The following is a 14,837-nucleotide window of genomic DNA, read 5'->3' as shown; positions in this document are numbered from 1 at the left end:
TATATGGGTTAAATTAATCAAAATTGATTACAATCAGTCGAACAGTGTTTCTCTAAAATATTCCATCCCTACACAAAATTTGAGGGTACCCGACTCCGAAAACAGGCTCCCTCCCATACCCAACCCCGACCCGACGGAACTTGTCGGGTACCCTAATACCCGCAATTTTCGCATATTCAGTAACTTACCAGCAATATCAGCCCCTATGTTGTGTAATTGGAATGTCTCTGCGCACATATTCGTGAAAATTAACCCACTCACTCCACCAACTAGCCCATTGCTTGGGATTAGGGGTGGATCGGTACGGTATGCCGAAAATTTTCCATCATACCGTATACCATACCATAAATTGCGGTATGAAAATTTTCATACCGTTGTCGTACCGTACTTTTCGGTATACCGAAGATCGGCATACCGAAAAGTTCGGTATGAGAATTTCCATACCGTTGTCGTACCGATAGTGCGGTATACCATACCTTACGGTATAACGACTATTTTATCAGAAAGCAACATCTATAATTTCAAAACACCTTGTATAAATATATTCTTTTTTTTTTATCATATTATCAGGTTACTGTCGCATCAACTATAATTTCTAATCTAAAAATTTAGTTTACAGTCGCATCAAAATTGAGTTAGTGGTACAATAGGCGCAAAGAACTGATATGTTTGTTGCTTCAAAATTGGCAGGTTAGAAAACTCTGCAAAATGCTCCACTTTTCATTCTCTTCAAGTTGTGACAAGAAGGTATAAAAGCCCCTTGAGATACTCCACTATTTCCGATCCCCCGAGTTTTAAGCTTCCATATACTCTGTCGACAAATGTGATTGGGACCTATGAAAAGGTGAAACACAATATTACAGACCGGCTTCAATATAAAAAGCAGCAGTAGACATCACTTTTATGTAGAACTATGCTAGGAAGAAAGATTAAACATGACATAAAACAATCCGTTGAAAAAAGTCAACTGCGACAAGCTAGCATGCCAAATCACATGATTTGCTAAATTTGCTCCATTTATCAAACTTGGCAAGCCAGGAAATGTATAATTAAAGAATGGAGCAAAGGCCTTTTTTGTTAATTATCCACTTGGGAGAAGTCTAAACACATTAGTGTTAGGCAGTCTAGAACGGGTCATAGTCCATGTTACTAATTCTATGAAATTTGATATTTAGTTGGAAATGTGAATCAATACAATAGTGACTCTTCCAATAGTGAAGGGTTAACTGCCTTTTCATTTCCAGATAATAAACAAACATATAGGCATGTTATGTAACATGATCAATACAGGATACCGAGTATATTAAAAATTGTGAATACCTCTTCAATGTGATAACCCTTTCTTGAAGCTCTAACTATCATCTCCATCTGAAAAACATACCCCTTACTCACACAGGAGTTTATAACATCTTCAAGCACAAATTTTTTGTAAAGCCTTCACAACAAAAGTTCAGAACAAAACTTTAGTTTGGTATCTGAATAGGGGGAACTAATAATTGTTGTTGTTGTATAATACCTGAATGATCCGGTCAGGTCGGATACACCTGGCCATAGAAATGTTTGTGCAAGGACATTGGCTCCTCTGCTCGTCAATTTGTGCATCAGGTTCCAGCCATGAACCCCACCACCTTTTACATACCGAGTCCCAGTAACTATGCTCGCACTTGTCTCCATTTGTTTCCTGACCTCAAGAAATGCTATTAATATACTGAGTTCATAAAAAATCCAGTACTTCACAAAGCAAAAAACTTACTTGATAAAGCTTGGAAGGTATTTTGGCTGTTAGAGAGAATCAAAAAGAAAAAAATTAACCAATTGGGATAAGGAAATTAAGAATAATTGCAGTAAAGAAAAGTACTTGAGCTTTGCAAGAGTTCAATTAAATGACAGCTCATATTTTCCAAGTCATCTTATTATTAAAATGCGATTTTATTATAAATGGGAAAAGGGGAAAAAGAACAAAGAAACCCTTGAAAGCACAAAAAAGCAGACTAAGGGCCGAGCCTCATTAAAACCTTTTCATGGAAAACCCCGTGGGAAAAACCAGAAAAGGAAAAAGAGTTCTCGTCAAAAGACAAAGACCACGACCAGAAGAGCGGAAAGGAAAGTTTCTGAAACTCCGGCCTAACCATCGTCCCAAAACAATCCCAGCTCAAAAAGTCACAACCGAAATAAGAACACGCAAAGCAACAAAGATGATGGCCGGTGAGAGCCCGTCGGCGTCATCCAAGAAAAAGAAAAAATAGTTGAACCTCAGTCGGTAAGACGCTGTAGTAAACCAACCGAGCATCAACCACTCCAATAGACCAATCCAAAACAGCCCCATGTAATCAATTCTTCAAACGAACGCGACTATGAGTCGCCATATCTAAAGACACCGCAATCTTTATATCCTCAATAGCAAAGGGCCACCACCCTTCGATCCGGGCATGATTAGCCATAATATCCGCCACACTATTTCCTTCTCTAAAAATATGCGAGATCTGAAGTCGAAAATTTGAAAGCCAATTTAAAGTCTGTTTCCATAGCGGGAGAAATCGCCAAGGAACATTCAAAGAGCGAGAATGCAGAAGCTGGACAACATAAGACGAGTCTGCTTCAATCCAAAGCCAGTGCCAACCACGAAAATTCGCAATTCGAATGGCATGCATGATCGCGAAAAGCTCCGCTTCAAAAGCGAACCCCGAACCCCCTTTATAGTGATAACAACCGCGAACCGCACCCCAGTTATCGCGGAATACACCGCCCGCGGCAATGCTTCCAGGTTTCCCAAGCGCCGAACCGTCAGTATTGACTTTAATCCACTGCCCCGCCGGTGGCCACCAGTGAACCTCAATCATCAAAGGGGGCGCAAAAGCGCGCATAGCAACCCCAATTCGCCTAAGCACCAAATAATCCTGCCAAGAGTTATGAGAACGCCCAAGCTTAGGGAAATTGGAATCCATCTCCTTAAACACAACTTTCAGGAACCCAAGAATCAATTTTGGATGGAAACTGGCCTCATTAAAAGTCACTTGATTGCGGCAGTCCCAAATTTTCCAAATAAAATTAATCACTCCAGCTTTCCAGTAGGACCGAACCAACGGACTGAAATCCGTGTTCCATGCAGCAGCCAACATGGTATGAATATCCAAGCAGTCCAGCATTTGCGACTTGGCAAACCAATCAAAGAAAACCACCCAAGTCTGCCGAATAACACTGCAATTCCAGAATAAGTGGTCAATAGACTCCTCAGCCAACCCACACATCACACATCTGTTGGGGCCGTGCATGCCCCTTTTGATTAGACCATCCAGAGTCGGCATCTTCAAATGCAGAATCCGCCATGTGATAAGAGATCTTCTATCAGGAATAAAACGCTCCCAAATCCAAGTGCCCCAAAGAACTTTGGGAAAATGCGGAGACTGCGAAACATAGGCAAGAGAGGCCGAAACCTCCCCACTAACAGAAGGTTTCCAGAAGCGAGTGTCACTCTCCTCCCCAATTGGAAGCAACAAAATATCCACCACAATATCAGGAAACTGAATAATAAAATCCGGAGTGAAATGCCAAACACCATCATAGAAGTAATCACTCACAGCTTGCTGCAGGAAGTCTCTCATAAAAGGCGGAATATGAAGCTTGTCCGCCAACTTGTAACCCAGCCAATCGTCATGCCAGAAATAAATGTGTTCTCCAGTGCCAATATAGGAATAAGAATCCATCACCAAGGAGTTCACATGCTCCCTCACGCCAGTCCAGAATGGCGAAGAAGCCAAGAACATCTTAGCATACCCAAAATTCGACAAGTAGCGAGTCGCCATGATCGCAGGTGCGAATTCTCGGCCTTGCACAAGCTTCCAGGCCATCTTCATCAAGAAGCTTCTATTCATGGCCGAGAAAGATCTAACCCCGAGGCCACCCTCCGAGCGAGAAGCGCACACCCTAGACCAGCTCACCGGGCACGAAGGCTTTTTGTTTACATGTCCCGACCAAATAAAGTTGCGGCACTTTCTATCCAGTTTATAGATGAGGGATTTAGGCCATCTATAAATCATCATAGAGTGCGTAACCGAACTTTGTATTACAGAACGAACCAAGCAAATTCTGCCAGCCATAGATAAGTGTAGCCCCTTCCAACTTGAAAACTTATTGACAATCTTATCATAAATACCAATCAAGTAAGAAGCACGCATGCGCCCAGCGAAAATCGGGACTCCCAAATAAGTAACAGGCAAAGATCCCATTGCAAAGCCAAGCTCACTAATCACACGATTCTTCATAATGGAAGAAACGCCCCTCCCGAAGAAAACGTGAGACTTAGTAGGGTTACAAATTTGTCCCGAAATATCACCATAGAAATCCAAGATTTTTTTGATTTTGCGCGCGTTTTTCATCGACGCCTTACAGAAAATCAAGATGTCATCAGCATAAAACAAATGAGTTGGAAAAGAGGCCTTTCTGCTGAAATCCATGGGAGTAATGTGACGAGAAGTCACACAACTGAGAAATAAGTGACTCAAAACATCCTCAGCAATTCCAAAAAGAATAGGAGAGAGTGGATCACCCTGCCTAACTCCCCTAGAACAAGCGAAGTAGCCACTCAGCTCCCCGTTGTAAAGAATTGGCATCTTAATTTCCAAGTCATCTTAATTGGCAAGCCAATGGCCAAAAACTTTCTTTTCTTCTTAAAGGTTTTAAGTTTGTTCACATCATTGACAAATTTTATATAGGGAATAGTCATGACTCTCAAGAACTGAATTTTGTAGAATTACAGAAATTTTTTGTTTTTCATATGACCGAGAACAGACAGGATAGGGTATGATACTAAGGTTAGATAACCAGAAGTTATCAACTTATCATACTATATTTTCACTAGGAAATACACAAAGGACATTCCATTTTCTTATTGCATCTAAGAGTGCATACGTACATGGTGTGATAAGTCTGCATCCATTATGACAACAAAATTTCCAGTTACGTGTTTCAAACCGTGAACGTAGGCCGTCCCTGAAATGAAAAATCTTTAGAAGTTTTACAATCATCTTTTAGAATATAACATGTCAAGTACATACCTAAGCCAAGCTTATTTGGTCTAGGTCTCAACAACTGCATTATGAGACCAGTATGAGTAAACAGACAATTAAAAGCCCAAGCTTTAATAAATCAGAAGTTACAAATTGAAAGAAGGAAAGTGCCCAAACATACGATACGATCTTCTCCATATACTTCCTGCAGCTGTTTGACAATTTCCTGAGTTCCATCAGGACTCCCATCATCCACCACTATGATCTCAAAATTTACATTCCTGATCCAAACATAAGGTACAAAACAATATCTAATTGTTGCATGCAGCACCAAGGCACATCACTAATAGTTCCGATCAGACAAAAAAATGTGATAAGTCCATCTATGTAAATGGTTTAACTACTGTGTTTTATATATACATTCCTAAAAATTGATCCAGAGGAAGAACCAGCTAATAGTTATTAAATAAGGATTACAAACTTAATTGCTAAATAGTTTGATCCCCATATATCAAGGCAATGAAAATATTACCATCCCATGCATGTGAAAACATGTCTCATGTTTCTACTCTAGGAAACAAAAACCACTACTAAGAATCTACCAAGGACTCCACAAGAACATTAGGAGAAGTGTCGTAGCTTTTTTGGATATCTAGCAGCCATTAAAACAACCAAATAATATTGAAGTTTTTAAGTCTTTAGGGTTGATTAGTGTAACGAATATGAAACTGGGATTCCTAATGATTAACTTTCAAATTCACTTCTGAAAACTGAACATTCAAAAGTATCCCTACAAACAGCTCAAGAAAAAGAATCAAGCGCAAATACCACCAAGCAATTCTCTTAAAAATTAGCAATACATTGCCCGAAAAAAATAATCTTAAAGTCCCATCTGTATCAATTCCAGCAAATTTCACCTCTTTCTATCTACCATTACCGCAACCATAACGGCAAAGCAATTATCACGTATTCACATAAAATTCAAGGATCCAATTCAAACATTTATTGCCAACTTGCACAATCATCTTCAACAATAGTAATCAGAATCACACACAAACAAGGAGAAAGACTCACGGGAGATGCTTGAAGATGAGGTAAACAATCAGAGCGATGTTGAGGCGCTCGTTGAAAGTGGGAACGATTATGCTATACTTGTTCCCCTCCGCTTTGGCTTCCATTGAATAATTCCCGATCAACACCGCTAAAGCCTTAGAAATGCTCCCTAATTGATGAATTCGCCCTACAATCACATTCGACAATTACAATTCGATCGGATCCAACGTAAATTGCTCAAAACGGATCGAACCCGAATAATATGGGTTAAATTAATCAAAATTGATTACAATCAGTCGAACAGTGTTTCTCTAAAATATTCCATCCCTACCCAAAATTTGAGGGTACCCGACTCCGAAAACAGGCTCCCTCCCATACCCAACCCCGACCCGACGGAACTTATCGGGTACCCTAATACCCGCAATTTTCGCATATTCAGTAACTTACCAGCAATATCAGCCCCTATGTTGTGTAATTGGAATGTCTCTGCGCACATATTCGTGAAAATTAACCCACTCACTCCACCAACTAGCCCATTGCTTGGGATTAGGGGTGGATCGGTACGGTATGCCGAAAATTTTCCATCATACCGTATACCATACCATAAATTGCGGTATGAGAATTTTCATACCGTTGTCGTACCGTACTTTTCGGTATACTGAAGATCGGCATACCGAAAAGTTCGGTATGAGAATTTCCATACCGTTGTCATTCTGATAGTGCGGTATACCATACCGAAAATCGGTATACCATACCTTACGGTATAACGACTATTTTATCAGGAAACAGCATTTATAATTTCAAAACACCTTGTATAAATATATTCTTTTTTTTTATCATGTTATCAGGTTACTGTCGCATCAACTATAATTTCTAATCTAAAAATTTAGTTTACAGTCGCATCAAAATTGAGTTAGTGGTACAATAGGCGCAAAGAACTGATATGTTTGTTGCTTCAAAATGGCCAGGTTAGAAAACTCTGCAAAATGCTCCACTTTTCATTCTCTTCAAGTTGTGACAAGAAGGTATAAAAGCCCCTTGAGATACTCCACTATTTCCGATCCCCCGAGTTTTGAGCTTCCATATACTCTGTCGACAAATGTGAATGGGACCTATGAAAAGGTGAAACACAATATTACAGACCGGCTTCAATATAAAAAGCAGCAGTAGACATCACTTTTATGTAGAACTATGCTAGGAAGAAAGATTAAACATGACATAAAACAATCCGTTGAAAAAAGTCAACTGCGACAAGCTAGCATGCCAAATCACATGATTTGCTAAATTTGCTCCATTTATCAAACTTGGCAAGCCAGGAAATGTATAATTAAAGAATGGAGCAAAGGCCTTTTTTGTTAATTATCCACTTGGGAGAAGTCTAAACACATTAGTGTTAGGCAGTCTAGAACGGGTCATAGTCCATGTTACTAATTCTATGAAATTTGATATTTAGTTGGAAATGTGAATCAATACAATAGTGACTCTTCCAATAGTGAAGGGTTAACTGCCTTTTCATTTCCAGATAATAAACAAACATATAGGCATGTTATGTAACATGATCAATACAAGATACCGAGTATATTAAAAATTGTGAATACCTCTTCAATGTGATAACCCTTTCTTGAAGCTCTAACTATCATCTCCATCTGGAAAACATACCCCTTACTCACACAGGAGTTTATAACATCTTCAAGAACAGATTTTTTGTAAAGCCTTCACAACAAAAGTTCAGAACAAAACTTTAGTTTGGTATCTGAATAGGGGGAACTAATAATTGTTGTTGTTGTATAATACATGAATGATCCGGTCAGGTCGGATACACCTGGCCATAAAAATGTTTGTGCAAGGACATTGGCTCCTCTGCTCGTCAATTTGCGCATCAGGTTCCAGCCATGAACCCCACCACCTTTTACATACCGAGTCCCAGTAACTATGCTCGCACTTGTCTCCATTTGTTTCCTGACCTCAAGAAATGCTATTAATATACTGAGTTCATAAAAAATCCAGTACTTCACAAAGCAAAAAACTTACTTGATAAAGCTTGGAAGGTATTTTGGCTGTTAGAGAGAATCAAAAAGAAAAAATTAACCAATTGGGATAAGGAAATTAAGAATAATTGCAGTAAAGAAAAGTACTTGAGCTTTGCAAGAGTTCAATTAAATGACAGCTCATATTTCCCAAGTCATCTTAATTGGTAAGCCAATGGCCAAAAACTTTCTTTTCTTCTTAAAGGTTTTAAGTTTGTTCACATCATTGACAAATTTTATATAGGGAATAGTCATGACTCTCAAGAACTGAATTTTGTAGAATTACAGAAATTTTTTGTTTTTCATATGACCGAGAACAGACAGGATAGGGTATGATACTAAGGTTAGATAACCAGAAGTTATCAACTTATCATACTATATTTTCACTAGGAAATACACAAAGGACATTCCATTTTCTTATTGCATCTAAGAGTGCATACGTACATGGTGTGATAAGTCTGCATCCATTATGACAACAAAATTTCCAGTTGCGTGTTTCAAACCGTGAACGTAGGCCGTCCCTGAAATGAAAAACCTTTAGAAGTTTTACAATCATCTTTTAGAATATAACATGTCAAGTACATACCTAAGCCAAGCTTCTTTGGTCTAGGTCTCAACAACTGCATTATGAGACCAGTATGAGTAAACAGACAATTAAAAGCCCAAGCTTTAATAAATCAGAAGTTACAAATTGAAAGAAGGAAAGTGCCCAAACATACGATACGATCTTCTCCATATACTTCCTGCAGCTGTTTGACAATTTCCTGAGTTCCATCAGGACTCCCATCATCCACCACTATGATCTCAAAATTTATATTCCTGATCCAAACAGAAGGTACAAAACAATATCTAATTGTTGCATGCAGCACCAAGGCACATCACTAATAGTTCCGACCAGACAAAAAAATGTGATAAGTCCATCTATGTAAATGGTTTAACTACTGTGTTTTATATATACATTCCTAAAAATTGATCCAGAGGAAGAACCAGCTAATAGTTACTCCCTCCGTCCGCCAAAAGTGGGGCACTTTCATGTACAAATTGTTAATGAAAGTGCCCCACTTTTGGCGGACGGAGGGAGTATTAAATAAGGATTACAAACTTAATTGCTAAATAGTTTGATCCCCATATATCAAGGCAATGAAAATATTACCATCCCATGCATGTGAAAACATGTCTCATGTTTCTACTCTAGGAAACAAGAACCACTACTAAGAATCTACCAAGGACTCCACAAGAACATTAGGAGAAGTGTCGAAGCTTTTTTGGATATCTAGCAGCCATTAAAACAACCAAATAATATTGAACTTTTTAAGTCTTTAGGGTTGATTAGTGTAACGAATATGAAACTGGGATTCCTAATGATTAACTTTCAAATTCACTTCTGAAAACTGAACATTCAAAAGTATCCCTACAAACAGCTCAAGAAAAAGAATCAAGCGCAAATACCACCAAGCAATTCTCTTAAAAATTAGCAATACATTGCCCGAAAAAAATAATCTTAAAGTTCCATCTGTATCAATTCCAGCAAATTTCACCTCTTTCTATCTACCATTACCGCAACCATAACGGCAAAGCAATTATCACGTATTCACATAAAATTCAAGGATCCAATTCAAACATTTATTGCCAACTTGCACAATCATCTTCAACAATAGTAATCAGAATCACACACAAACAAGGAGAAAGACTCACGGGAGATGCTTGAAGGTGAGGTAAACAATCAGAGCGATGTTGAGGCGCTCGTTGAAAGTGGGAACGATTATGCTATACTTGTTCCCCTCCGCTTTGGCTTCCATTGAATAATTCCCGATCAACACCGCTAAAGCCTTAGAAATGCTCCCTAATTGATGAATTCGCCCTACAATCACATTCGACAATTACAATTCGATCGGATCCAACGTAAATTGCTCAAAACGGATCGAACCCGAATAATATGGGTTAAATTAATCAAAATTGATTACAATCAGTCGAACAGTGTTTCTCTAAAATATTCCATCCCTACCCAAAATTTGAGGGTACCCGACTCCGAAAACAGGCTCCCTCCCATACCCAACCCCGACCCGACGGAACTTGTCGGGTACCCTAATACCCGCAATTTTCGCATATTCAGTAACTTACCAGCAATATCAGCCCCTATGTTGTGTAATTGGAATGTCTCTGCGCACATATTCGTGAAAATTAACACACTCACTCCACCAACTAGCCCATTGCTTGGGATTAGGGGTGGATCGGTACGGTATGCCGAAAATTTTCCATCATACCGTATACCATACCATAAATTGCGGTATGAGAATTTTCATACCGTTGTCGTACCGTACTTTTCGGTATACCGAAGATCGGCATACCGAAAAGTTCGGTATGAGAATTTCCATACCGTTGTCGTACCGATAGCGCGGTATACCATACCGAAAATCGGTATACCATACCTTACGGTATAACGAAATTATTGGTATATTAATATCAATATATATAACATATAATATATAATACGTATATAGTTTTTTATTATATAGTATAACATAATATATACGTAACCCTATAACTTTTAAAATTATTTTAGTACACTATAATTAAGTTAAATTATCAACTTAGATAACAATGAAATTATATATATTATGTATCTAATACTTATACATATATTATTATTTATCTTTTTATGATATATATTGTTAAATAATGCTTTATATTATTATTTTTTTATATTCAAGGATTTAATGAGTATTGAATAATAATTTAATAAAAATATAGTAAGCATTTCATTGTTTGATATTAATTGCTTTTATTTATATTAGAAAAATAGCATAATTATATTTTTTCCCTTTATTAAATGAATCAAATATTTTTGGTTTAGTTTGGTATTCAATTCAAATTTTTGATATTCGAATACGAAATTTTGTGATTAACTCGAATACAAATATGAATATTGGTGATATTGAATATTTTCATAAAATCCTCAATTCTACACTTTAATTTTAAAATTCCAAATTTCATTAAAATTAAAATTCTAACATTGCAATAAAAATAAATATTAAATAATTTAAGTTAAAAAAAATTACATAATTTAAACTAAAGAAAAAAAGTTCCATGAATTAAAATCATAATTTAAATAAGCCTAGACGCACTTCTTGGATCATGTGGTTGTGCAAGGTCAATTGTGCATCCGTCATGTGCGTAGTATCCGTGTTCAAGAGCTTCATATCGAGCTCCTCCCTTTTCAACTCGGCTTGCATTTTTTTGGCCTCGGCAATGTGGCTCGTTTGAAGGGCATGCTTCTTCATGCTTTCGGCGACCTTCTAAAGGGCTTCGGAGTACGGTGACTTTCCCGAAAACTCTTCCCCCTTCTTCCCTTGCCCTAGTCTCGCTTTGTCGCTTTTTGGCCTTGGGGCCTTGTCGTAATACTCGGCTCCGAAGAAGTGGTGGTTGCTTGGCATTCGGAGCCCTTCGACTTCTTCGTGGAGTGGACATCTGCGGCTTATGATGAGAACCTTTCACACTCGTGCAGGACTTTCCAAGCTTTGATGTAGCCGAATCTCTTCCTAAAATTCGCCTCGTACATCGTTTGGGCTTGTTCGATAATTTGGTCGTCGCTCATACCGCTGCCCCACTGGTCCTTGCAAGTGTTGTAGTAGCCCTCGAAAAATTTCGTGTCCTTTTGGTGCGAAGTGGGATTTGAGATGATCCGGATTACGTGTTGGCGCTCCCACCGGTTTGAGGTTGCTGTACTTCTCGGTGATTGATCCCCAATATTGGAGCAACTTTTGGGAAGTTCTGAAAATAGAATTGTGGGTAGCCTCCTCCCACAATATTGTCACGAGCTCGGTCTCTTCGCTGGAGTATTGGGCGCGGGTGGTCTTGGATTTTGGCTTCTCCTCCTCCGAATCTTCTTGGATGTTTGGGAGCACCGCCGACGTTCGAAGATTTTCTTTAGCCAAGATATTTGAGGTTTGCGATAACGGAGCAAACCCCATCATCGGGACATTACATTCCTAAAAATTGATCCAGATGAAGAACCAGCTAATAGTTATTAAATAAGGATTACAAACTTAATTGCTAAATAGTTTGATCCCCATATATCAAGGCAATGAAAATATTACCATCCCAAGCATGTGAAAACATGTCTCATGTTTCTACTCTAGGAAACAAGAACCACTACTAAGAATCTACCAAGGACTCCACAAGAACATTAGGAGAAGTGTCGAAGCTTTTTTGGATATCTAGCAACCATTAAAACAACCAAATAATATTGAACTTTTTAAGTCTTTAGGGTTGATTAGTGTAACGAATATGAAACTGGGATTCCTAATGATTAACTTTCAAATTCACTTCTGAAAACTGAACATTCAAAAGTATCCCTATAAACAGCTCAAGAAAAAGAATCAAGCGCTAATACCACCAAACAATTCTCTTAAAAATTAGCAATACATTGCCCGGAAAAAATAATCTTAAAGTCCCATCTGTATCAATTCCAGCAAATTTCACCTCTTTCTATCTACCATTACCGCAACCATAACGGCAAAGCAATTATCACGTATTCACATAAAATTCAAGGATCCAATTCAAACATTTATCGCCAACTTCCACAATCATCTTCAACTACAGTAATCAGAATCACACACAAACAAGGAGAAAGACTCACGGGAGATGCTTGAAGATGAGGTAAACAATCAGAGCGATGTTGAGGCGCTCGTTGTAAGTGGGAACGATTATGCTATACTTGTTCCCCTCCGCTTTGGCTTCCATTGAATAATTCCCGATCAACACCGCTAAAGCCTTAGAAATGCTCCCTAATTGATGAATTCGCCCTACAATCACATTCGACAATTACAATTCGATCGGATCCAACGTAAATTGCTCAAAACGGATCGAACCCGAATAATATGGGTTAAATTAATCAAAATTGATTACAATCAGTCGAACAGTGTTTCTCTAAAATATTCCATCCCTACCCAAAATTTGAGGGTACCCGACTCCGAAAACAGGCTCCCTCCCATACCCAACCCCGACCCGACGGAACTTGTCGGGTACCCTAATACCCGCAATTTTCGCATATTCAGTAACTTACCAGCAATATCAGCCCCTATGTTGTGTAATTGGAATGTCTCTGCGCACATATTCGTGAAAATTAACACACTCACTCCACCAACTAGCCCATTGCTTGGGATTAGGGGTGGATCGGTACGGTATGCCAAAAATTTTCCATCATACCGTATACCATACCATAAATTGCGGTATGAGAATTTTCATACCGTTGTCGTACCGTACTTTTCGGTATACCGAAGATCGGCATACCGAAAAGTTCGGTATGAGAATTTCCATACCGTTGTCGTACCGATAGTGCGGTATACCATACCGAAAATCGGTATACCATACCTTACGGTATAACGAAATTATTGGTATATTAATATCAATATATATAACATATAATATATAATACGTATATAGTTTTTTATTATATAGTATAACATAATATATACGTAACCCTATAACTTTTAAAATTATTTTAGTACACTATAATTAAGTTAAATTATCAATATATTATGTATCTAATACTTATACATATATTATTATTTATCTTTTTATGATATATATTGTTAAATAATGCTTTATATTATTTTTATTTATATTCAAGGATTTAATGAGTATTGAATAATAATTTAATAAAAATATAGTAAGCATTTCATTGTTTGATATTAATTGCTTTTATTTATATTAGAAAAATAGCATAATTATATTTTTTTCCCTTTATTAAATGAATCAAATATTTTTGGTCTAGTTTGGTATTCAATTCAAATTTTTGATATTCGAATACGAAATTTTGTGATTAACTCGAATACAAATATGAATATTGGTGATATTGTAGTAGCCCCACCGTATTTATACTATTGTTGATTATATAATTAAGATGACAGTCACCGAGTACGACAGAATATTTAGTGACTTATCTCGTTACGCACTGACCCAAGTAGATACTGGTCAGAAAATGTCAGAGAAATTTTGCAGTGGGTTACGACCTGAGATTAGGATGACCTTAGCCGGTCATGAAGGATTGACTTATACAGATGCGCTCAGTAGAGCATTGGATATAGAAGCCGCTATGCCAGCAGAAAGGGTAATACCTATACCAATGTTTATGCCAGCACTCCCACCGATGCAGTCTCAGAATTTCAAAGGAAAGCGAAAGTGGAATGACACGGGGAATAACCAACCCAATAAAAAGATATGGCAGGTACAGGGACAACCTCAACAACAAGGGTTGGAAAAACCATTTAATTTTGGACCCAGGGAAAATATTCAAGGACAACAAAAGATTCCCACTTGTCCAAAATGTAATCGAGTACACCCAGGTGTGTGTAAAGCTGGTAGTGATGCTTGTTATACCTGTGGCCAGAAGGGTCACTTTTCAAAATTTTGCCCAACCAAACAACAAGGATCAGGATTCAGACAGAACCAACCAACTCGAGTCCAACCTCTAAGAGCGGTTCAAGGATACCCCCAACTACAACAGCAACATCAACGACAGCCACCGAATCCACAACATCATCAGCTGATTCCGCAAATTAGAGCTTATCCTCTGAAACAGAAGCAACCTGAGAAGACTAAGGGAAACGTGGCAGGTATGGGTAAACTTTTGGATATACCTGTCATAGTTCTGTTTGATACTGGTGCATCGCACTCTTTCATAGCAAATGCATGCGCGGATACTTTGGAATTAAAAACAGAACAAGATAAGCATAGGATGAAAATTCAT

At 38.1% G+C, this 14,837-nt stretch overlaps 1 protein-coding gene across 1 annotated transcript; it reads right to left on the bottom strand.

The window, feature by feature from the left end:
• Window positions 1-516: 516 nt before the first annotated feature.
• LOC131022253 (dolichol-phosphate mannosyltransferase subunit 1-like) lies at window positions 517-6,425 on the bottom strand. Its single transcript, XM_057951726.1, has 8 exons — window positions 6,081-6,425; window positions 5,188-5,287; window positions 5,055-5,088; window positions 4,913-4,989; window positions 1,754-1,779; window positions 1,517-1,681; window positions 1,321-1,435; window positions 517-834 (listed from the first exon to the last, which is right to left on the bottom strand). The coding sequence occupies exons 1-8, from the start codon at window positions 6,182-6,184 to the stop codon at window positions 730-732; spliced, it is 726 nt and encodes a 241-aa protein (XP_057807709.1). The 5' UTR covers window positions 6,185-6,425; the 3' UTR covers window positions 517-729.
• Window positions 6,426-14,837: the final 8,412 nt, after the last annotated feature.

This window comes from Salvia miltiorrhiza, chromosome 4 (genome assembly GCF_028751815.1).
Source record: "Salvia miltiorrhiza cultivar Shanhuang (shh) chromosome 4, IMPLAD_Smil_shh, whole genome shotgun sequence".
NCBI lineage: Eukaryota > Viridiplantae > Streptophyta > Magnoliopsida > Lamiales > Lamiaceae > Salvia > Salvia miltiorrhiza.
This window is presented reverse-complemented; position numbering and strand designations above follow the sequence as displayed.

What these genes read in the sequence shown, in the direction of transcription:
- LOC131022253 (XM_057951726.1), bottom strand. Translation starts at nt 6,184, where the DNA reads ATGGAAGCCAAAGCGGAGGGGAACAAGTATAGCATAATCGTTCCCACT. An exon ending in TATATGGAGAAGATCGTATC is followed by an intron (nt 5,089 to 5,187) that starts GTATGTTTGGGC and finishes CTCATAATGCAG; the next exon opens with TTGTTGAGACCTAGACCAAA. An exon ending in GACCTGACCGGATCATTCAG is followed by an intron (nt 1,436 to 1,516) that starts GTATTATACAAC and finishes TTTGTTGTGAAG; the next exon opens with GCTTTACAAAAAATTTGTGC.